General features: G+C 50.0%; 2 protein-coding genes across 3 annotated transcripts in view; both read left to right on the top strand.

Moving 5' to 3' along the window:
- Positions 1-1,338: 1,338 nt before the first annotated feature.
- On the top strand, positions 1,339-7,783 carry fn3k (fructosamine 3 kinase). The gene is made up of 7 exons (NM_001015844.1): positions 1,339-1,391; positions 3,804-4,012; positions 5,977-6,128; positions 6,216-6,307; positions 6,382-6,449; positions 6,668-6,790; positions 7,307-7,783. The coding sequence occupies exons 1-7, from the start codon at positions 1,385-1,387 to the stop codon at positions 7,649-7,651; spliced, it is 996 nt and encodes a 331-aa protein (NP_001015844.1). The 5' UTR covers positions 1,339-1,384; the 3' UTR covers positions 7,652-7,783.
- A 3,269-nt stretch (positions 7,784-11,052) lies between these two features.
- Positions 11,053-25,157, top strand: part of tbcd (tubulin folding cofactor D) — a 115,147-nt gene continuing 101,042 nt past the window's right edge. The window contains exon 1 of one of the 2 annotated variants that reach the window (XM_031894165.1): positions 11,053-11,150. The gene's annotated coding sequence lies outside the window, so the exon portion shown is untranslated. 2 annotated transcript variants of the gene reach the window in all.

Consider the following 25,157-nt stretch of genomic DNA (forward strand, 5'->3'; position numbering starts at 1 on the left):
ATTACTGAGAAAAGGGAATCATTTAACCATGAAATAAACCCAATAGGGCTGTTCTGCCCCCAATAAGGGGTAATTATATCTTAGTTGGGATCAAGTACAGGTACTGTTTTATTATTACAGAGAAAAGGGAATCATTTAACCATTAAATAAACCCAATAGGGCTGTTCTGCCCCAATAAGGGGTAATTATATCTTAGTTGGGATCAAGTACAGGTACTGTTTTATTATTACAGAGAAAAGGGAATCATTTAACCATGAAATAAACCCAATAGGGCTGTTCTGCCCCCAATAAGGGGTAATTATATCTTAGTTGGGATCAAGTACAGGTACTGTTTTATTATTACAGAGAAAATGAAATCATTTTTAAAAATATGAATTATTTCATTACAATGGAGTCTATGGGAGATGGCATTCTATAATTCGGAACTTTCTGGATAATGGGTTTCCTGATAAGGGGCCCAATACCGTAATCCTAACCCAGTTTCCATTCCAACATTATGTTGGACTCCAACAATTCGACCCAATTCTGTCAGTTGAGGGACTGGGGGCAGCACAAGATTTCTATAGCCCGTCCACCTTTTGGGGCCCTGGAGAGAAGAAGCCAGGGAGCTGATCCCATGTCAGTCACTGAGAGTTACAGTTGCCCCAGGCGCAATGTCAGTTTCAGCTGAGAATAATCTTGTGGGTTCAGCTGATCCGATAAGCCTGTGCCAGCAGACTAGATCAATATTTACTAACCAACAAAGATAAACCTGCCACATATTGGATCTCAGTGTTCTGATAATGGGAAGGTGCCAACGCTAGGGGGGATAGGGGACCTCGTTAGACAAGGGACAGAAGGGCTAGTTTCTCTTTGGCCCCAGCGATGCCACTTACACAGTACCATGTTGGCAAGCAAAAAGGTGCTGCAGCAGTTCTGATGGTTCCGGCTGTTGGCCCAAACTGGTGTAACAATAGGACGGTGGCCATACACCTGATTGGCCCATATACCTCTATGCCACGGCTGTTTCCCTTGCAGAACTGAAAGCCACGAAGGTTAATGGAATTTATTACTGGGTCAAATTATCAAACTGGATTGTTCTTTCTTTGTGCCCCAGGTTTTTATTTTACACTATTGTCCGCTAATCCCTTCAAGCACCCGTCGCCACCATTGTACCCAAAGCAGATCCAATCTGCGGCGACGGCCGGGGGTCTCCATCCTGCAGATCATTTACCAAAGTTTCCTTTGTTACATATAATTAGCACTTAAAGAGGTAAGAAAACTCCTTAGGGAGGAGACTGACACCAGAGCAGGAGGGACACGGACTGATCCAAATCTCACTTGGGTCCCAGTAAGGAACAGCAGCTTGTGGTGCCTGCGGGACTGCCCACCTCTGGCTCTGGGGATGGCAGGTAAGTGCCCAATCCCTTCCCATCAATACAGGGTAATGGAGCTTTAGGGGATCTCTGTTATTTAAATCTTTTTTTTTTTTTTAAAACACCCCAAACATTTGTGGCTGTTCTTACACTTTGCTCTGATAAACCAGTTATTCCACTGAAGGGAACATCGCAGAACCTGCTTGTTTGTTTCCAAGAGAAATTTTAGGGCAGTTTGTGAATATTTTGTATTTTTGTCTGCTATAGAAATTAAAAGGATAATGTCAGCTCTGTTGCAGACTGAACCGGAGCAAACTGTTAGCACAGGACTGTGTATGAGGTCTGTTGGTACCCCCTCGATTGTTCAGTTGTCTGTAAGATGATAACCTACTCTTGATTGGTTTATTGTACCAGCAGAACATTCCTTCTCTGTATATTTGTATTTATACATATGGATAGGGGGTGCCATAGTGTTTCCCTTAGACAGTACAGTATGGGGGTACAGCTTATTGTGTGCCCAGAACATTCCTTCTCTGTATATTTGTATTTATACATATGGGTAGGAGGTGCCATAGTGTTTCCCTTAGACAGTACAGTATGGGGGTACAGCTTATTGTGTGCCCAGAACATTCCTTCTCTGTATATTTGTATTTATACATATGGGTAGGGAGGTGCCATAGTGTTTCCCTTAGACAGTACAGTATGGGGGTACAGCTTATTGTGTGCCCAGAACATTCCTTCTCTGTATATTTGTATTTATACATATGGGTAGGAGGTGCCATAGTGTTTCCCTTAGACAGTACAGTATGGGGGTACAGCTTATTGTGTGCCCAGAACATTCCTTCTCTGTATATTTGTATTTATACATATGGGTAGGGGGTGCCATAGTGTTTCCCTTAGACAGTACAGTATGGGGGTACAGCTTATTGTGTGCCCAGAACATTCCTTCTCTGTATATTTGTATTTATACATATGGGTAGGAGGTGCCATAGTGTTTCCCTTAGACAGTACAGTATGGGGGTACAGCTTATTGTGTGCCCAGAACATTCCTTCTCTGTATATTTGTATTTATACATATGGGTAGGAGGTGCCATAGTGTTTCCCTTAGACAGTACAGTATGGGGGTACAGCTTATTGTGTGCCCAGAGCATTCCTTCTCTGTATATTTGTATTTATACATATGGGTAGGAGGTGCCATAGTGTATCCCTTAGACAGTACAGTATGGGGGTACAGCTTATTGTGTGCCCAGAACATTCCTTCTCTGTATATTTGTATTTATACATATGGGTAGGAGGTGCCATAGTGTTTCCCTTAGACAGTACAGTATGGGGGTACAGCTTATTGTGTGCCCAGAACATTCCTTCTCTGTATATTTGTATTTATACATATGGGTATGGGGTGCCATAGTGTTTCCCATAGACAGTACAGTATGGGGGTACAGCTTATTGTGTGCCCAGAACATTCCTTCTCTGTATATTTGTATTTATACATATGGGTAGGGGGTGCCATAGTGTTTCCCTTAGACAGTACAGTATGGGGGTACAGCTTATTGTGTGCCCAGAACATTCCTTCTCTGTATATTTGTATTTATACATATGGGTAGGGGGTGCCATAGTGTTTCCCTTAGACAGTACAGTATGGGGTACAGCTTATTGTGTGCCCAGAACATTCCTTCTCTGTATATTTGTATTTATACATATGGGTAGGGGTGCCATAGTGTTTCCCTTAGACAGTACAGTATGCGGGTACAGCTTATTGTGTGCCCAGAACATTCCTTCTCTGCATATTTGTATTTATACATATGGGTAGGAGGTGCCATAGTGTTTCCCTTAGACAGTACAGTATGGGGGTACAGCTTATTGTGTGCCCAGAACATCCCTTCTCTGTATATTTGTATTTATACATATGGGTAGGAGGTGCCATAGTGTTTCCCTTAGACAGTACAGTATGGGGGTACAGCTTATTGTGTGCCCAGAACATTCCTTCTCTGTATATTTGTATTTATACATATGGGTAGGGAGTGCCATAGTGTTTCCCTTAGACAGTACAGTATGGGGGTACAGCTTATTGTGTGCCCAGAACATTCCTTCTCTGTATATTTGTATTTATACATATGGGTAGGGGGTGCCATAGTGTTTCCCTTAGACAGTACAGTATGGGGGTACAGCTTATTGTGTGCCCAGAACATTCCTTCTCTGTATATTTGTATTTATACATATGGGTAGGGGGTGCCATAGTGTTTCCCTTAGACAGTACAGTATGGGGGTACAGCTTATTGTGTGCCCAGAACATTCCTACTCCTTCCTATTGGCAGCTGATACGTGGATTGGCAGAGATGCCCCAGGCACAGCTGATATTACTAGTAAATAATAACGTGATTGTTGACATTTGGGGGATGCCAGTTCCAATTTATTTTTGGGATTGTGAATTTAATCCGTATCTTGCAGCTCACAGGGATCCCTTGTTGCCACAGAGGAGGCTTCTGCTGAAGGCTGGTGTCGTGGGGCTCCTGGAGCTGGAGGAAGAATTAAGGAAAGTGCTGAAGACCTCCGTTCTTACGCAGGCCGGGCACTGCCAGGGGGGCTTCATCAGCCAAGCACTGAGCTACGACACCGACCGGGGGAGAGTGTTTGTCAAGATCAACTGCAGGGCACAGGTCATATCTTCACTAGTGTTCTGAATGATTTTCCTGTTAAAGGAACAGTAACACCAAAATATGAAAATGTTTTAAAGTAATTATAATATAATGTACTGTTGCCCTGCACTGGTACAGCTGGGGTGTTTGCTACAGAAACCCTACTATAGTTTATATAAATACCCCGCTGTGTAGCCCCGGGGGCAGCCATTCCTGCACTGGTACAGCTGGGGTGTTTGCTACAGAAACCCTACTATAGTTTATATAAATACCCCGCTGTGTAGCCCCGGGGGGCAGCCATTCCTGCACTGGTACAGCTGGGGTGTTTGCTACAGAAACCCTACTATAGTTTATATAAATACCCCGCTGTGTAGCCCCGGGGGCAGCCATTCCTGCACTGGTACAGCTGGGGTGTTTGCTACAGAAACCCTACTATAGTTTATATAAATACCCCGCTGTGTAGCCCCGGGGGCAGCCATTCCTGCGCCGGTACAGCTGGGGTGTTCGCTACAGAAACCCTACTATAGTTTATATAAATACCCCGCTGTGTAGCCCCGGGGGCAGCCGTTCCTGCACTGGTACAGCTGGGGTGTTTGCTACAGAAACCCTACTATAGTTTATATAAATACCCCGCTGTGTAGCCCCGGGGGCAGCCATTCCTGCACTGGTACAGCTGGGGTGTTTGCTACAGAAACCCTACTATAGTTTATATAAATACCCCGCTGTGTAGCCCCGGGGGCAGCCATTCCTGCACTGGTACAGCTGGGGTGTTTGCTACAGAAACCCTACTATAGTTTATATAAATACCCCGCTGTGTAGCCCCTGAGGCAGCCGTTCCTGCACTGGTACAGCTGGGGTGTTTGCTACAGAAACCCTACTATAGTTTATATAAATACCCCGCTGTGTAGCCCCGGGGGCAGCCGTTCCTGCACTGGTACAGCTGGGGTGTTTGCTACAGAAACCCTACTATAGTTTATATAAATACCCCGCTGTGTAGCCCCGGGGGGCAGCCGTTCCTGCACTGGTACAGCTGGGGTGTTTGCTACAGAAACCCTACTATAGTTTATATAAATACCCCGCTGTGTAGCCCCGGGGGGCAGCCATTCCTGCACTGGTACAGCTGGGGTGTTTGCTACAGAAACCCTACTATAGTTTATATAAATACCCCGCTGTGTAGCCCCGGGGGCAGTAATTCCAGCTGTAAAAAAAGGAGAAAAGGTGCAGGTTACATAGCAGATAACAGATAAAACACCATTGTTTTCTACAGCGCTTATCTGCCATTCCTGCACTGGTATAGCTGGTACCCCCCCCCCAGTGAGCCCCAATTATTAGCCTATAGGTCCCCTGAGCAGAGGTTATTATATAGTGAATAAAGTACCCCCTATTGTAACATATAGGGATATTATAAGCCCCCGAGGAGTTCCTTATAATATATAATGAATAAAGTGCCCCCTATTGTAACATATAGGGATATTATAAGTCTCTGAGGAGTTCCTTATAATATATAGTGAATAAAGTGCCCCCTATTGTAACATATAGGGATATTATAAGCCCCCGAGGAGTTCCTTATAATATATAGTGAATAAAGTACCCCCTATTGTAACATATAGGGATATTATAAGTCTCTGAGGAGTTCCTTATAATATATAGTGAATAAAGTGCCCCCTATTGTAACATATAGGGATATTATAAGTCCCCGAGGGGTTCCATAACCATATAAAGCTATGAGGCCAAAGGCCTTTTCCTTAAACAGGTCATGTAACTCCGAGGTGACTGATATCCTCATATTTTAGAACAGGGGATATTTTATTTATTATAATATACAAGTTTCAGTGAGTCATGTGACAAAAATTACACTATTAAGCTCATAAGGATATAATTTACAGTTTAGTCCCATAGAGAAATGGGCAAACTGTATATTATATAAAATTAAGTGAGAGATACTTGTATGGAATTGCCCTATGATCAAATCGCCCACTTTACAGGCCAAAACAATGTTTAGCGGGGAAGCAGCGAGCCTCCAGGCCATCGGGGAAACAGGCACGGTGCGCGTTCCAGAACCCATTGCTATGGCTGATCTACCCAGCGGAGGGGGGCTGCTGGTTTTGGAGTATCTTGAGATGAGAAGCATAGGCAGGTAAGGGCAAATACACCACGCATTTGGCGCAGGCTCTCAGCGATGCACAGAGAAATGTAAGTAAAGCTTCCCACTTGCCCCCAATAGGTTTGCTGAGAAGCTGGGGGAGCAGCTGGCCGACCTGCATCTGCACAACATGTTGCTGGAGAGGAAGAGCCAGAGGCAAAAGGGCACTGTCGGTGAGACCCGTGGCACCACCCATATCCCAGCGCTATAGAAATAACTGCTTAGCAACCTGTTTTGTACCTTCCAGGTGAAAGGAAGCAGGCGGTGGATAAGTTTGGGTTCCACACCGTGACCTGCTGCGGGTATATCCCACAGGTTGGTACCGGGGCTGTACCACTACAGCTGTGAGGGGGGGGGGCATAGTTACACCCCTAGTTATCTCTTACAGTTTCTTATAGTATCCACTAGCGGCAAATGGCAGACATTCATGCAATCTGGGAAGCGTTTGACTAAGTAGGGTGTGGCCTAATGGATTAGGGAGTGGCCAAAAATAGTGGCCACTATAACAGCCTGGTCTCTCTCTCTGTGCCCAGGTGAATGACTGGCAAGATGACTGGGCCACCTTCTTTGCCCGTCAGAGACTGAAGCCGCAGCTGGATCTTATTGCGGAGAACTACGGGGACAGGGCAGTGCTAAGCCTCTGGGCGGAGCTGCAGGTACCATTATTGGTTACAGGAGTAGTGGTTACATTGAGTGGCCTTCTGTTGGTAGGTGGAGGTGTAGAAACAAAGAGTAGAGAGTAATATTCTGAGACAATTTGCAATTGGTCTTCATGTTTTTTGTAGTTTTTTAATTACTTTTTTTTTCAGCAGCTCTCCAGTTTGGAGTTTCAACAAGTATCTAGTTGCTAGGATCCTTAGCAACCAGGGAGTTGATTGAATGAGAGAGTGTTATATTTACAGGAGAGCATTGGAATAGAAACATTGGTTATATAAAGTAACAATAAAACTGAAGCCTCACAAAGCAATAGTGTTTGGCTGCCGGTGACCCCCAATTGGAAAAAGCCAAATAATTAAAAAAACGATAAATAAATAATGAAGACCAATTGAAAAGTTGAATTGGTTTTTTTTATAACCACCCCTTTAAGACAGACTGGGTTGGGTCATCGGACCCACTCTATATTGGTAGATAATGGTTCTGGAGCACAAACCTTCTCCCGTCTTCTGCCCTAGATAAAGCTGCACAAGGCATTTAAAGACACAGTGATCACTCCGTCCCTGCTCCATGGGGATTTATGGGAAGCCAATGTTGCTGAGGATGATTTGGGCCCCTTTCTGTTCGACCCGGGGTCCTTCTATGGCCACTCCGAGTTTGATCTGTCCATTGGGGAGATGTTTGGAGCCCAGGGAAGGGCTTTCTTCTCAGGCTATCACAGGAAGATCCCTAAAGCACCAGGGTTCGAGACCCGATCCCTGCTGTACCAGCTATTCCATTCCCTCAACAACTGGAACCACTTTGGGCCTGAGTTTCGGCCCAGTTCATTAAACCTCATGGAGGCCGTCTTGGATAACTTGTGATCAAATGGAGATGTGATTGGACATTACTAATCACCCCCGCAGTTGGACTTGCCTCTTTACTGAATAATGCATTGCTTTAAAGGCAAACTATGCCTTCTTTTCTATAGAAATACTAACTGGTAAATATATTTATGTCTGTCTTGATTTGTTTTCCACTGACTCAACCCCTGAATTTGCAAAGAATGAGATTTTTGCCATATCTCGTACAGATACTATGAAACTAGAGCAGCATAGGGATTCCCTTATATTGAGCACAATTCAGCAGGAACAGCCCCATAAGTTTGCTCATAGCCTGTACAGAGAGATACCATAAAACTATGGCACATAGGGATTCCCCTGTACTAAGCACAATTCAGCAGGAACAGCCCCCTAAGTTTGCTCATAGCCTGTACAGAGAGATACCATAAAACTATGGCACATAGGGATTCCCCTGTACTAAGCACAATTCAGCAGGAACAGCCCCCTAAGTTTGCCCATAGCCTGTACAGAGAGATACCATAAAACTATGGCACATAGGGATTCCCCTGTACTAAGCACAATTCAGCAGGAACAGCCCCCTAAGTTTGCCCATAGCCTGTACAGAGAGATACCATAAAACTATGGCACATAGGAATTCCCCTGTACTAAGCACAATTCAGCAGGAACAGCCCTCTAAGTTTGCTCATAGCCTGTACAGAGAGATACCATAAAACTATGGCACATAGGGATTCCCCTGTACTAAGCACAATTCAGCAGGAACAGCCCCCTAAGTTTGCCCATAGCCTGTACAGAGAGATACCATAAAACTATGGCACATAGGGATTCCCCTGTACTAAGCACAATTCAGCAGGAACAGCCCCCTAAGTTTGCTCATAGCCTGTACAGAGAGATACCATAAAACTATGGCACATAGGGATTCCCCTGTACTAAGCACAATTCAGCAGGAACAGCCCCCTAAGTTTGCTCATAGCCTGTACAGAGAGATACCATAAAACTATGGCACATAGGAATTCCCCTGTACTAAGCACAATTCAGCAGGAACAGCCCTCTAAGTTTGCTCATAGCCTGTACAGAGAGATACCATAAAACTATGGCACATAGGGATTCCCCTGTACTAAGCACAATTCAGCAGGAACAGCCCCCTAAGTTTGCCCATAGCCTGTACAGAGAGATACCATAAAACTATGGCACATAGGGATTCCCCTGTACTAAGCACAATTCAGCAGGAACAGCCCCCTAAGTTTGCCCATAGCCTGTACAGAGAGATACCATAAAACTATGGCACATAGGGATTCCCCTGTACTAAGCACAATTCAGCAGGAACAGCCCCCTAAGTTTGCCCATAGCCTGTACAGAGAGATACCATAAAACTATGGCACATAGGGATTCCCCTGTACTAAGCACAATTCAGCAGGAACAGAGTACAGCAGTCATTTAAAAGACACAGAGCATACATGTTAATACAAAGCTAAGCAGTACACAGAAATCTTGTGATATTAGTTATGCGGTGCCTGAAGGATCCATATCCAAGTTGCACACTAGTTTTACTGGGCTGAATGCATCTAAACTCCCTGTGCAAGAGCCTGTGAAACTGTAACTTTCTGATAATGAAATCCCTTAGAACCTGCCCAGGGAGTCCCAAGTTATCTTTATCCCTGGAAGCAGCCCCCTTGGAATGAGCAGACCCCCCATAGCTACAAAGTGGGTAATGGACACTGGACATGGAGGAGAGTGACACCAAGCTGTGGGGGAGACCAGGAACCAGCAGCGGTACAGAGGAGAAAGCCAGCCATCTGCTGGAAGAGGGAGCTGCCATATTGAATGCAAACAATTAAGGAAGAATGGCAGTGGAGACTGCAGGTAACGTTGCCACCTGGCCGGTAAAAATGCTGCTTAATGCCAATGTTATTAATAGGAAAATAAGATTAAAATATAGGAAGGTTGGTATTTATTGTTTCCACAAAAGGTGTCACCCCTAGCTGCAGGTGCAGCCAATTAGAAGGGAGGATGGGGGAGGGGTCTGGAGAGAATCTGCAGGGGGGGGCAAGATCTCCCCAAACCAACTGATACTTACTGCCCCCCCCCCTCCCAGAGCAGCTACAAACTGCTGCAAAGCCAAAAAGCAAGGCTGCTGCCAGGAAGCAACTAGAGAGGGACTGTGCCCAACTGGCAAAGGCAATGGTCGGGGGGTCCTGCAGAACTTGGAGAAAGCACAGGGGGCAACACTGCTATGGGGGACAGAGACTGTGCTATGGGAAAGGGAGGGGGCAGAGGGTTTTAACCCTTTACTGATGGCAAAGGCTTTAAACACCATTAAAGATATATTGAAGGAGACATTGCCAATATGAAGTTTGCTAATGGAGAAGCAAGGGCTATGGGTATAAGGAGGCCAGCGGGCAGGAATAAAGGGCTGGGGAAGGGGTTGGCCAGTGTAATGCCCATGATACCATGCAGCACCCCAAAAATTTGTATCCATGTACATTGACTTTGTTAAGGGGGGGAGGTGGGGAGCCTTATGTTTGGCATTTGGCACCACCCGGTGATTGTGACTTTAGTCCTCCTATAAGCTTCCCCCAGGATTTGGGGGGGGGGAGTTGTTTATATTCCAGTGTGGCTCTAAAAGGAGGAAAGCTGAAGAGGGGGGTAAGAAGGAAGAGAAAAAGAAAGGGACATGGGCACCTATATAGCAGAGCATTTTGTCCCAAGTGTAAAAATTCCCTTTGTTATATGGTAATAGGGGGCACACAGCAGAACTATATGGCAGATCCACTATCTTTCTGGCACCGGTGGGGCAGGTTTGGACTGGGATGTAAAACCCCCCCACTAAATAGTGACTATGGCATGTTACTGGCATTTGCCAGAAGCCACAGATTGCCAGTCTGGGCCTGTATGTGGGTGTTTTAGTGTTGGGCTGGCGGGGCATCAGTACAATACCTGGGGGCTCACCTACCCCCACCTGATCCCCACTGGTGCTTCCTATTGGTCTCCCCTGATCAGGCTGAAGATAGTATAATGTATGCATTCTCCAGACTGACAGGGCCCTGCAGCACCCCAGCCTCACACTGGGAGTTAGAAAAAAACAAAAATCTGTAAATAAAGGTCAGATTAAACCAGGTCTGATGGGCCCTGCACACCCCAGCCTCATCCTGGGTGTTTTAACAAAAGCTGTAAATAAAGATCCATTTTTAACCACGTCTGACATCCATCTACAGAACTACAACTCCCAGCATCTCCTTTACTCACAACTACAGTATAACAAGCATGAACTTTGCTTTATATAGTAGTAGGAGGGCCAACACACAGGGCTGTGGGTAACACTGAGATGCCACACACACCACCCGATGGGAGAATGGTGTAGGTAGAGCGATACACGCCTTGCTCTGTGCTTGCATTCACTCTCATTTTGTCCCTCTCCGGGACCCGTAGTTTGCACAGTAGCCTTTTTGTCATAGTTACTGGGTTGGGCGGGGCCGAGCGGCTGGATCACGTGGGAGGGCCCCGGAAGCTGCAGCTTCGTACAGTGAGTAATTTACTGTTCGGGTGTGTAATGTTAGTGTGTGAGGGGATTTGGTTTGACTTCTGCGGGCCCCCGTAGCGCAACCCTACTGCTCTCTGCTCCCCAACACCCCAACGCTTTCTGTTAGCTGATTGGTCTCTGCTCTCCCTCAGTACTCATTGTTTCACATGGCCCTCCGCTGTGTAATGTGACAGGGCTGTGTCTGACAGAATAGTGACAGGAAGCCCAGTCTGTGCCCCAGTGTGTGTCAGATATATGGCAGCTCTGTGCCCCAGTGTGTGTCAGATATATGGCAGCTCTGTGCCCCAGTGTGTGTCAGATATATGGCAGCTCTGTGCCCCAGTGTGTGTCACAACCCTCCCTCCAAATGAATGTAAAATCAGTGCCCCAGTATCTGTCAGACCCCCCCCAAATAAATGGAATTTCTGTGCCCCAGTATCTGACAGGAACCCCCCAAATATATGGCAGGTCTGTGCCCCAGTATCTGACAGGAACCCCCCAAATATATGGCAGGTCTGTGCCCCAGTATCTGACAGGAACCCCCCAAATATATGGCAGGTCTGTGCCCCAGTATCTGTCAGACCCCCCCCAAATATATGGCAGGTCTGTGCCCCAGTATCTGTCAGACCCCCCCAAATATATGGCAGGTCTGTGCCCCAGTATCTGTCAGACCCCCCCAAATAAATGGAATTTCTGTGCCCCAGTATCTGACAGGAACCCCCAAATATATGGCAGGTCTGTGCCCCAGTATCTGACAGGAACCCCCCAAATATATGGCAGGTCTGTGCCCCAGTATCTGACAGGAACCCCCCAAATATATGGCAGGTCTGTGCCCCAGTATCTGACAGGAACCCCCCAAATATATGGCAGGTCTGTGCCCCAGTATCTGTCAGACCCCCCCCAAATATATGGCAGGTCTGTGCCCCAGTATCTGTCAGACCCCCCCCAAATATATGGCAGGTCTGTGCCCCAGTATCTGTCAGACCCCCCCCAAATATATGGCAGGTCTGTGCCCCAGTATCTGTCAGACCCCCCCCAAATATATGGCAGGTCTGTGCCCCAGTATCTGACAGGAACCCCCCAAATAAATGGAATTTCTGTGCCCCAGTATCTGACAGGAACCCCCCAAATATATGGCAGGTCTGTGCCCCAGTATCTGACAGGAACCCCCAAATATATGGCAGGTCTGTGCCCCAGTATCTGACAGGAACCCCCCAAATATATGGCAGGTCTGTGCCCCAGTATCTGTCAGACCCCCCCCAAATATATGGCAGGTCTGTGCCCCAGTATCTGTCAGACCCCCCCAAATAAATGGAATTTCTGTGCCCCAGTATCTGACAGGAACCCCCCAAATATATGGCAGGTCTGTGCCCCAGTATCTGACAGGAACCCCCCAAATATATGGCAGGTCTGTGCCCCAGTATCTGACAGGAACCCCCCAAATATATGGCAGGTCTGTGCCCCAGTATCTGTCAGGAACCCACCAAATATATGGCAGGTCTGTGCCCCAGTATCTGTCAGACCCCCCCCAAATATATGGCAGGTCTGTGCCCCAGTATCTGTCAGACCCCCCCCAAATATATGGCAGGTCTGTGCCCCAGTATCTGTCAGACCCCCCCAAATATATGGCAGGTCTGTGCCCCAGTATCTGACAGGAACCCACCAAATATATGGCAGGTCTGTGCCCCAGTATCTGACAGGAACCCACCAAATATATGGCAGGTCTGTGCCCCAGTATCTGTCAGACCCCCCCCAAATATATGGCAGGTCTGTGCCCCAGTATCTGTCAGACCCCCCCCAAATATATGGCAGGTCTGTGCCCCAGTATCTGTCAGACCCCCCCCAAATATATGGCAGGTCTGTGCCCCAGTATCTGTCAGGAACCCCCCAAATATATGGCAGGTCTGTGCCCCAGTATCTGACAGGAACCCCCCAAATATATGGCAGGTCTGTGCCCCAGTATCTGTCAGACCCCCCCCCAAATATATGGCAGGTCTGTGCCCCAGTATCTGTCAGACCCCCCCCAAATATATGGCAGGTCTGTGCCCCAGTATCTGACAGGAACCCCCCAAATATATGGCAGGTCTGTGCCCCAGTATCTGTCAGACCCCCCCCAAATATATGGCAGGTCTGTGCCCCAGTATCTGTCAGACCCCCCCCCAAATATATGGCAGGTCTGTGCCCCAGTATCTGACAGGAACCCCCCAAATATATGGCAGGTCTGTGCCCCAGTATCTGACAGGAACCCACCAAATATATGGCAGGTCTGTGCCCCAGTATCTGTCAGACCCCCCCCAAATATATGGCAGGTCTGTGCCCCAGTATCTGTCAGACCCCCCCCAAATATATGGCAGGTCTGTGCCCCAGTATCTGTCAGACCCCCCCCCAAATATATGGCAGGTCTGTGCCCCAGTATCTGACAGGAACCCCCAAATATATGGCAGGTCTGTGCCCCAGTATCTGACAGGAACCCCCAAATATATGGCAGGTCTGTGCCCCAGTATCTGTCAGACCCCCCCCAAATATATGGCAGGTCTGTGCCCCAGTATCTGTCAGACCCCCCCCAAATATATGGCAGGTCTGTGCCCCAGTATCTGTCAGACCCCCCCCAAATATATGGCAGGTCTGTGCCCCAGTATCTGTCAGACCCCCCCAAATATATGGCAGGTCTGTGCCCCAGTATCTGACAGGAACCCCCCAAATAAATGGAATTTCTGTGCCCCAGTATCTGACAGGAACCCCCCAAATATATGGCAGGTCTGTGCCCCAGTATCTGACAGGAACCCCCCAAATATATGGCAGGTCTGTGCCCCAGTATCTGACAGGAACCCCCCAAATATATGGCAGGTCTGTGCCCCAGTATCTGTCAGACCCCCCCCAAATATATGGCAGGTCTGTGCCCCAGTATCTGTCAGACCCCCCCAAATAAATGGAATTTCTGTGCCCCAGTATCTGACAGGAACCCCCCAAATATATGGCAGGTCTGTGCCCCAGTATCTGACAGGAACCCCCCAAATATATGGCAGGTCTGTGCCCCAGTATCTGACAGGAACCCCCCAAATATATGGCAGGTCTGTGCCCCAGTATCTGTCAGGAACCCACCAAATATATGGCAGGTCTGTGCCCCAGTATCTGTCAGACCCCCCCCAAATATATGGCAGGTCTGTGCCCCAGTATCTGTCAGACCCCCCCCAAATATATGGCAGGTCTGTGCCCCAGTATCTGTCAGACCCCCCCCAAATATATGGCAGGTCTGTGCCCCAGTATCTGACAGGAACCCACCAAATATATGGCAGGTCTGTGCCCCAGTATCTGACAGGAACCCACCAAATATATGGCAGGTCTGTGCCCCAGTATCTGTCAGACCCCCCCCAAATATATGGCAGGTCTGTGCCCCAGTATCTGTCAGACCCCCCCCAAATATATGGCAGGTCTGTGCCCCAGTATCTGTCAGACCCCCCCCAAATATATGGCAGGTCTGTGCCCAGTATCTGTCAGGAACCCCCCAAATATATGGCAGGTCTGTGCCCCAGTATCTGACAGGAACCCCCCAAATATATGGCAGGTCTGTGCCCCAGTATCTGTCAGACCCCCCCCCAAATATATGGCAGGTCTGTGCCCCAGTATCTGTCAGACCCCCCCCAAATATATGGCAGGTCTGTGCCCCAGTATCTGACAGGAACCCCCCAAATATATGGCAGGTCTGTGCCCCAGTATCTGTCAGACCCCCCCCAAATATATGGCAGGTCTGTGCCCCAGTATCTGTCAGACCCCCCCCCAAATATATGGCAGGTCTGTGCCCCAGTATCTGACAGGAACCCCCCAAATATATGGCAGGTCTGTGCCCCAGTATCTGACAGGAACCCACCAAATATATGGCAGGTCTGTGCCCCAGTATCTGTCAGGAACCCCCCAAATATATGGCAGGTCTGTGCCCCAGTATCTGTCAGACCCCCCCCAAATATATGGCAGGTCTGTGCCCCAGTATCTGTCAGACCCCCCCAAATAAATGGAATTTCTGTGCCCCAGTATCTGACAGGAACCCCCCAAATATATGGCAGGTCTGTGCCCCAGTATCTGACAGGAACCCCCCAAATATATGGCAGGTCTGTGCCCCAGTATCTGACAGGAACCCCCCAAATATATGGCAGGTCTGTGCCCCAGTATCTGTCAGGAACCCACCAAATATATGGCAGGTCTGTGCCCCAGTATCTGACAGGAACCCCCCAAATATATGGCAGGTCTGTGCCCCAGTATCTGACAGGAACCCCCCAAATATATGGCAGGTCTGTGCCCCAGTATCTGACAGGAACCCCCCAAATATATGGCAGGTCTGTGCCCCAGTATCTGTCAGACCCCCCCCAAATATATGGCAGGTCTGTGCCCCAGTATCTGTCAGACCCCCCAAATAAATGGAATTTCTGTGCCCCAGTATCTGACAGGAACCCCCCAAATATATGGCAGGTCTGTGCCCCAGTATCTGACAGGAACCCCCCAAATATATGGCAGGTCTGTGCCCCAGTATCTGTCAGGAACCCACCAAATATATGGCAGGTCTGTGCCCCAGTATCTGTCAGACCCCCCCCAAATATATGGCAGGTCTGTGCCCCAGTATCTGACAGGAACCCACCAAATATATGGCAGGTCTGTGCCCCAGTATCTGTCAGACCCCCCCCAAATATATGGCAGGTCTGTGCCCCAGTATCTGTCAGACCCCCCCCAAATATATGGCAGGTCTGTGCCCCAGTATCTGTCAGACCCCCCCCAAATATATGGCAGGTCTGTGCCCCAGTATCTGTCAGGAACCCCCCAAATATATGGCAGGTCTGTGCCCCAGTATCTGTCAGACCCCCCCCCAAATAAATGGAATTTCTGTGCCCCAGTATCTGACAGGAACCCCCCCAAATATATGGCAGGTCTGTGCCCCAGTATCTGACAGGACCCCCCAAATATATGGCAGGTCTGTGCCCCAGTATCTGACAGGAACCCCCCAAATATATGGCAGGTCTGTGCCCCAGTATCTGTCAGACCCCCCCCAAATATATGGCAGGTCTGTGCCCCAGTATCTGTCAGACCCCCCCCAAATAAATGGAATTTCTGTGCCCCAGTATCTGACAGGAACCCCCCAAATATATGGCAGGTCTGTGCCCCAGTATCTGACAGGAACCCCCCAAATATATGGCAGGTCTGTGCCCCAGTATCTGACAGGAACCCCCCAAATATATGGCAGGTCTGTGCCCCAGTATCTGACAGGAACCCCCCAAATATATGGCAGGTCTGTGCCCCAGTATCTGTCAGACCCCCCCCAAATATATGGCAGGTCTGTGCCCCAGTATCTGTCAGACCCCCCCCAAATATATGGCAGGTCTGTGCCCCAGTATCTGTCAGACCCCCCCCAAATATATGGCAGGTCTGTGCCCCAGTATCTGTCAGACCCCCCCCAAATATATGGCAGGTCTGTGCCCCAGTATCTGACAGGAACCCCCCAAATAAATGGAATTTCTGTGCCCCAGTATCTGACAGGAACCCCCCAAATATATGGCAGGTCTGTGCCCCAGTATCTGACAGGAACCCCCCAAATATATGGCAGGTCTGTGCCCCAGTATCTGACAGGAACCCCCCAAATATATGGCAGGTCTGTGCCCCAGTATCTGTCAGACCCCCCCCAAATATATGGCAGGTCTGTGCCCCAGTATCTGTCAGACCCCCCCAAATAAATGGAATTTCTGTGCCCCAGTATCTGACAGGAACCCCCCAAATATATGGCAGGTCTGTGCCCCAGTATCTGACAGGAACCCCCCAAATATATGGCAGGTCTGTGCCCCAGTATCTGACAGGAACCCCCCAAATATATGGCAGGTCTGTGCCCCAGTATCTGTCAGGAACCCACCAAATATATGGCAGGTCTGTGCCCCAGTATCTGTCAGACCCCCCCCAAATATATGGCAGGTCTGTGCCCCAGTATCTGTCAGACCCCCCCCAAATATATGGCAGGTCTGTGCCCCAGTATCTGTCAGACCCCCCCCAAATATATGGCAGGTCTGTGCCCCAGTATCTGACAGGAACCCACCAAATATATGGCAGGTCTGTGCCCCAGTATCTGACAGGAACCCACCAAATATATGGCAGGTCTGTGCCCCAGTATCTGTCAGACCCCCCCCAAATATATGGCAGGTCTGTGCCCCAGTATCTGTCAGACCCCCCCCAAATATATGGCAGGTCTGTGCCCCAGTATCTGTCAGACCCCCCCAAATATATGGCAGGTCTGTGCCCCAGTATCTGTCAGGAACCCCCCAAATATATGGCAGGTCTGTGCCCCAGTATCTGACAGGAACCCCCCAAATATATGGCAGGTCTGTGCCCCAGTATCTGACAGGAACCCCCCAAATATATGGCAGGTCTGTGCCCCAGTATCTGTCAGACCCCCCCCAAATATATGGCAGGTCTGTGCCCCAGTATCTGTCAGACCCCCCCCAAATATATGGCAGGTCTGTGCCCCAGTATCTGACAGGAACCCCCCAAATATATGGCAGGTCTGTGCCCCAGTATCTGACAGGAACCCACCAAATATATGGCAGGTCTGTGCCCCAGTATCTGTCAGGAACCCCCCAAATATATGGCAGGTCTGTGCCCCAGTATCTGTCAGACCCCCCCCAAATATATGGCAGGTCTGTGCCCCAGTATCTGTCAGACCCCCCCAAATAAATGGAATTTCTGTGCCCCAGTATCTGACAGGAACCCCCCAAATATATGGCAGGTCTGTGCCCCAGTATCTGACAGGAACCCCCCAAATATATGGCAGGTCTGTGCCCCAGTATCTGACAGGAACCCCCCAAATATATGGCAGGTCTGTGCCCCAGTATCTGTCAGGAACCCACCAAATATATGGCAGGTCTGTGCCCCAGTATCTGACAGGAACCCCCCAAATATATGGCAGGGTCTGTGCCCCAGTATCTGACAGGAACCCCCCAAATATATGGCAGGTCTGTGCCCCAGTATCTGACAGGAACCCCCCAAATATATGGCAGGTCTGTGCCCCAGTATCTGTCAGACCCCCCCCAAATATATGGCAGGTCTGTGCCCCAGTATCTGTCAGACCCCCCCAAATAAATGGAATTTCTGTGCCCCAGTATCTGACAGGAACCCCCCAAATATATGGCAGGTCTGTGCCCCAGTATCTGACAGGAACCCCCCAAATATATGGCAGGTCTGTGCCCCAGTATCTGTCAGGAACCCACCAAATATATGGCAGGTCTGTGCCCCAGTATCTGTCAGACCCCCCCCAAATATATGGCAGGTCTGTGCCCCAGTATCTGACAGGAACCCACCAAATATATGGCAGGTCTGTGCCCCAGTATCTGTCAGACCCCCCCCAAATATATGGCAGGTCTGTGCCCCAGTATCTGTCAGACCCCCCCCAAATATATGGCAGGTCTGTGCCCCAGTATCTGTCAGACCCCCCCCAAATATATGGCAGGTCTGTGCCCCAGTATCTGTCAGGAACCCCCCAAATATATGGCAGGTCTGTGCCCCAGTATCTGACAGGAACCCCCCAAATATATGGCAGGTCTGTGCCCCAGTATCTGTCAGACCCCCCCCAAATATATGGCAGGTCTGTGCCCCAGTATCTGTCAGACCCCCCCCAAATATATGGCAGGTCTGTGCCCCAGTATCTGACAGGAACCCCCCAAATATATGGCAGGTCTGTGCCCCAGTATCTGTCAGACCCCCCCCAAATATATGGCAGGTCTGTGCCCCAGTATCTGTCAGACCCCCCCCCAAATATATGGCAGGTCTGTGCCCCAGTATCTGACAGGAACCCCCCAAATATATGGCAGGTCTGTGCCCCAGTATCTGACAGGAACCCACCAAATATATGGCAGGTCTGTGCCCCAGTATCTGTCAGACCCCCCCCAAATATATGGCAGGTCTGTGCCCCAGTATCTGACAGGAACCCACCAAATATATGGCAGGTCTGTGCCCCAGTATCTGTCAGGAACCCCCCAAATATATGGCAGGTCTGTGCCCCCAGTATCTGTCAGACCCCCCCCAAATATATGGCAGGTCTGTGCCCCAGTATCTGTCAGACCCCCCCAAATAAATGGAATTTCTGTGCCCCAGTATCTGACAGGAACCCCCCAAATATATGGCAGGTCTGTGCCCCAGTATCTGACAGGAACCCCCCAAATATATGGCAGGTCTGTGCCCCAGTATCTGTCAGACCCCCCCCAAATATATGGCAGGTCTGTGCCCCAGTATCTGACAGGAACCCACCAAATATATGGCAGGTCTGTGCCCCAGTATCTGACAGGAACCCACCAAATATATGGCAGGTCTGTGCCCCAGTATCTGTCAGACCCCCCCCAAATATATGGCAGGTCTGTGCCCCAGTATCTGTCAGACCCCCCCCAAATATATGGCAGGTCTGTGCCCCAGTATCTGTCAGACCCCCCCCAAATATATGGCAGGTCTGTGCTCCCAGTATCTGTCAGGAACCCCCCAAATATATGGCAGGTCTGTGCCCCAGTATCTGACAGGAACCCCCCAAATATATGGCAGGTCTGTGCCCCAGTATCTGTCAGACCCCCCCCCAAATATATGGCAGGTCTGTGCCCCAGTATCTGTCAGACCCCCCCAAATATATGGCAGGTCTGTGCCCCAGTATCTGACAGGAACCCCCCCAAATATATGGCAGGTCTGTGCCCCAGTATCTGTCAGACCCCCCCAAATATATGGCAGGTCTGTGCCCCAGTATCTGTCAGACCCCCCCCCAAATATATGGCAGGTCTGTGCCCCAGTATCTGACAGGAACCCCCCAAATATATGGCAGGTCTGTGCCCCAGTATCTGACAGGAACCCACCAAATATATGGCAGGTCTGTGCCCCAGTATCTGTCAGGAACCCCCCAAATATATGGCAGGTCTGTGCCCCAGTATCTGTCAGACCCCTCCCAAATATATGGCAGGTCTGTGCCCCAGTATCTGTCAGACCCCCCCAAATATATGGCAGGTCTGTGCCCCAGTATCTGTCAGACCCCCCCCCAAATATATGGCAGGTCTGTGCCCCAGTATCTGACAGGAACCCACCAAATATATGGCAGGTCTGTGCCCCAGTATCTGTCAGACCCCCCCCCAAATATATGGCAGGTCTGTGCCCCAGTATCTGTCAGACCCCCCCAAATATATGGCAGGTCTGTGCCCCAGTATCTGTCAGGACCCCCCCCAAATATATGGCAGGTCTGTGCCCCAGTATCTGACAGGAACCCACCAAATATATGGCAGGTCTGTGCCCAGTATCTGTCAGACCCCCCCAAATATATGGCAGGTCTGTGCCCCAGTATCTGTCAGACCCCCCCAAATATATGGCAGGTCTGTGCCCCAGTATCTGACAGGAACCCCCCAAATATATGGCAGGTCTGTGCCCCAGTATCTGACAGGAACCCCCCAAATATATGGCAGGTCTGTGCCCCAGTATCTGACAGGAACCCCCCAAATATATGGCAGGTCTGTGCCCCAGTATCTGACAGGAACCCCCAAATATATGGCAGGTCTGTGCCCCAGTATCTGTCAGACCCCCCCCAAATATATGGCAGGTCTGTGCCCCAGTATCTGTCAGGAACCCCCCCAAATATATGGCAGGTCTGTGCCCCAGTATCTGACAGGAACCCCCCAAATATATGGCAGGTCTGTGCCCCAGTATCTGTCAGACCCCCCCCAAATATATGGCAGGTCTGTGCCCCAGTATCTGTCAGACCCCCCCAAATATATGGCAGGTCTGTGCCCCAGTATCTCAGACCCCCCCCAAATATATGGCAGGTCTGTGCCCCAGTATCTGTCAGACCCCCCCCAAATATATGGCAGGTCTGTGCCCCAGTATCTGTCAGGAACCCCCCAAATATATGGCAGGTCTGTGCCCCAGTATCTGACAGGAACCCCCCAAATATATGGCAGGTCTGTGCCCCAGTATCTGTCAGACCCCCCCCCAAATATATGGCAGGTCTGTGCCCCAGTATCTGTCAGACCCCCCCCAAATATATGGCAGGTCTGTGCCCCAGTATCTGACAGGAACCCCCCCAAATATATGGCAGGTCTGTGCCCCAGTATCTGTCAGACCCCCCCCAAATATATGGCAGGTCTGTGCCCCAGTATCTGTCAGACCCCCCCCCAAATATATGCAGGTCTGTGCCCCCAGTATCTGACAGAACCCCCCAAATATATGGCAGGTCTGTGCCCAGTATCTGACAGGAACCCACCAAATATATGGCAGGTCTGTGCCCCAGTATCTGTCAGGAACCCCCCCAAATATATGGCAGGTCTGTACCCCAGTATCTGTCAGACCCCCCCCAAATATATGGCAGGTCTGTGCCCAGTATCTGTCAGACCCCCCAAATATATGGCAGGTCTGTGCCCCAGTATCTGTCAGACCCCCCCCAAATATATGGCAGGTCTGTGCCCCAGTATCTGACAGGAACCCCACCAAATATATGGCAGGTCTGTGCCCCCAGTATCTGTCAGACCCCCCCCAAATAATGGCAGGGGCCCAGTCTGTCAGCCCCCCAAATATATGGCAGGTCTGTGCCCAGTATCTGTCAGAACCCCCCCCCAAATATATGGCAGGTCTGTGCCCCAGTATCTGACAGGAACCCACCAAATATATGGCAGGTCTGTGCCCCAGTATCTGTCAGACCCCCCCCAAATATATGGCAGGTCTGTGCCCCAGTATCTGTCAGACCCCCCCAAATATATGGCAGGTTCTGTGCCCCAGTATCTGACAGGAACCCCCCAAATATATGGCAGGTCTGTGCCCCAGTATCTGACAGGAACCCCCCAAATATATGGCAGGTCTGTGCCCCAGTATCTGACAGGAACCCCCCAAATATATGGCAGGTCTGTGCCCCAGTATCTGACAGGAACCCCCAAATATATGGCAGGTCTGTGCCCCAGTATCTGTCAGACCCCCCCCAAATATATGGCAGGTCTGTGCCCCAGTATCTGTCAGGAACCCCCCAAATATATGGCAGGTCTGTGCCCCAGTATCTGACAGGAACCCCCCAAATATATGGCAGGTCTGTGCCCCAGTATCTGTCAGACCCCCCCCAAATATATGGCAGGTCTGTGCCCCAGTATCTGTCAGACCCCCCCCAAATATATGGCAGGTCTGTGCCCCAGTATCTGTCAGACCCCCCCCAAATATATGGCAGGTCTGTGCCCCAGTATCTGTCAGACCCCCCCCAAATATATGGCAGGTCTGTGCCCCAGTATCTGACAGGAACCCCCCAAATATATGGCAGGTCTGTGCCCCAGTATCTGACAGGAACCCACCAAATATATGGCAGGTCTGTGCCCCAGTATCTGTCAGACCCCCCCCAAATATATGGCAGGTCTGTGCCCCCAGTATCTGTCAGACCCCCCCAAATATATGGCAGGTCTGTGCCCCAGTATCTGTCAGACCCCCCCCAAATATATGGCAGGTCTGTGCCCCAGTATCTGACAGGAACCCACCAAATATATGGCAGGTCTGTGCCCCAGTATCTGTCAGACCCCCCCCAAATATATGGCAGGTCTGTGCCCCAGTATCTGTCAGACCCCCCCAAATATATGGCAGGTCTGTGCCCCAGTATCTGACAGGAACCCCCCAAATATATGGCAGGTCTGTGCCCCAGTATCTGACAGGAACCCCCCAAATATATGGCAGGTCTGTGCCCCAGTATCTGACAGGAACCCCCCAAATATATGGCAGGTCTGTGCCCCAGTATCTGACAGGAACCCCCAAATATATGGCAGGTCTGTGCCCCAGTATCTGTCAGACCCCCCCCAAATATATGGCAGGTCTGTGCCCCAGTATCTGACAGGAACCCCCCAAATATATGGCAGGTCTGTGCCCCAGTATCTGTCAGACCCCCCCCAAATATATGGCAGGTCTGTGCCCCAGTATCTGACAGGAACCCCCCAAATATATGGCAGGTCTGTGCCCCAGTATCTGTCAGACCCCCCCCCAAATATATGGCAGGTCTGTGCCCCAGTATCTGTCAGACCCCCCCCAAATATATGGCAGGTCTGTGCCCCAGTATCTGACAGGAACCCCCCAAATATATGGCAGGTCTGTGCCCCAGTATCTGTCAGACCCCCCCCAAATATATGGCAGGTCTGTGCCCCAGTATCTGTCAGACCCCCCCAAATATATGGCAGGTCTGTGCCCCAGTATCTGACAGGAACCCCCCAAATATATGGCAGGTCTGTGCCCCAGTATCTGACAGGAACCCACCAAATATATGGCAGGTTCTGTGCCCCAGTATCTGTCAGACTCCCCCAAATATATGGCAGGTCTGTGCCCCAGTATCTGTCAGACCCCCCCAAATATATGGCAGGTCTGTGCCCCAGTATCTGACAGGAACCCCCCAAATATATGAGGCCCATTGGCAAGGTCTGTGCCCCAGTATCTGACAGGAACCCCCCAAATATATGGCAGGTCTGTGCCCCAGTATCTGACAGGAACCCCCAAATATATGGCAGGTCTGTGCCCCAGTATCTGTCAGACCCCCCCCAAATATATGGCAGGTCTGTGCCCCAGTATCTGACAGGAACCCCCCAAATATATGGCAGGTCTGTGCCCAGTATCTGTCAGACCCCCCCCAAATATATGGCAGGTCTGTGCCCCAGTATCTGTCAGACCCCCCCCAAATAAATGGAATTTCTGTGCCCCAGTATCTGTCAGACCCCCCCCAAATATATGGCAGGTCTGTGCCCCAGTATCTGACAGGAACCCCCCAAATATATGGCAGGTCTGTGCCCCAGTATCTGACAGGAACCCCCCAAATATATGGCAGGTCTGTGCCCCAGTATCTGTCAGACCCCCCCCAAATAAATGGAATTTCTGTGCCCCAGTATCTGTCAGACCCCCCCCCAAATATATGGCAGGTCTGTGCCCCAGTATCTGACAGGAACCCCCCAAATATATGGCAGGTCTGTGCCCCAGTATCTGACAGGAACCCCCCAAATATATGGCAGGTCTGTGCCCCAGTATCTGACAGGAACCCCCAAATATATGGCAGGTCTGTGCCCCAGTATCTGTCAGGAACCCCCCAATATATGGCAGGTCTGTGCCCCAGTATCTGACAGGAACCCCCCAAATATATGGCAGGTCTGTGCCCCAGTATCTGACAGGAACCCCCCAAATATATGGCAGGTCTGTGCCCCAGTGTCTGACAGGAACCCCCCCCAAATATATGGCAGGTCTGTGCCCCAGTATCTGACAGGAACCCACCAAATATATGGCAGGTCTGTGCCCCAGTATCTGTCAGACCCCCCCCCAAATATATGGCAGGTCTGTGCCCCAGTATCTGACAGGAACCCCCAAATAAATGGAATTTCTGTGCCCCAGTATCTGACAGGAAACCCCCAAATATATGACAGGTCTGTGCCCCAGTATCTGACAGGAACCCCCCAAATATATGGCAGGTCTGTGCCCCAGTATCTGACAGGAACCCACCAAATATATGGCAGGTCTGTGCCCCAGTATCTGACAGGAACCCACCAAATATATGGCAGGTCTGTGCCCCAGTATCTGTCAGACCCCCCCAAATATATGGCAGGTCTGTGCCCCAGTATCTGACAGGAACCCCCCAAATAAATGGAATTTCTGTGCCCAGTATCTGACAGGAACCCCCCAAATATATGGCAGGTCTGTGCCCCAGTATCTGACAGGAACCCCCCAAATAAATGGAATTTCTGTGCCCCAGTATCTGACAGGAACCCCCCAAATATATCACAGGTCTGTGCCCCAGTATCTGACAGGAACCCATCAAATATATGGCAGGTCTGTGCCCCAGTATCTGACAGGAACCCCCCAAATATATGGCAGCTCTGTGCCCCAGTATCTGACAGGAACCCCCCAAATATATGGCAGCTCTGTGCCCCAGTATCTGACAGGAACCCCCCAAATATATGGCAGGTCTGTGCCCCAGTATCTGACAGGAACCCCCCAAATATATGGCAGGTCTGTGCCCCAGTA

Source organism: Xenopus tropicalis, chromosome 10 (assembly GCF_000004195.4).
Source record: "Xenopus tropicalis strain Nigerian chromosome 10, UCB_Xtro_10.0, whole genome shotgun sequence".
Classification (NCBI taxonomy): domain Eukaryota; kingdom Metazoa; phylum Chordata; class Amphibia; order Anura; family Pipidae; genus Xenopus; species Xenopus tropicalis.

What these genes read in the sequence shown, in the direction of transcription:
- fn3k (NM_001015844.1), top strand. An exon ending in GAGATGAGAAGCATAGGCAG is followed by an intron (nt 6,129 to 6,215) that starts GTAAGGGCAAAT and finishes TGCCCCCAATAG; the next exon opens with GTTTGCTGAGAAGCTGGGGG. An exon ending in GCTGCGGGTATATCCCACAG is followed by an intron (nt 6,450 to 6,667) that starts GTTGGTACCGGG and finishes CTCTGTGCCCAG; the next exon opens with GTGAATGACTGGCAAGATGA.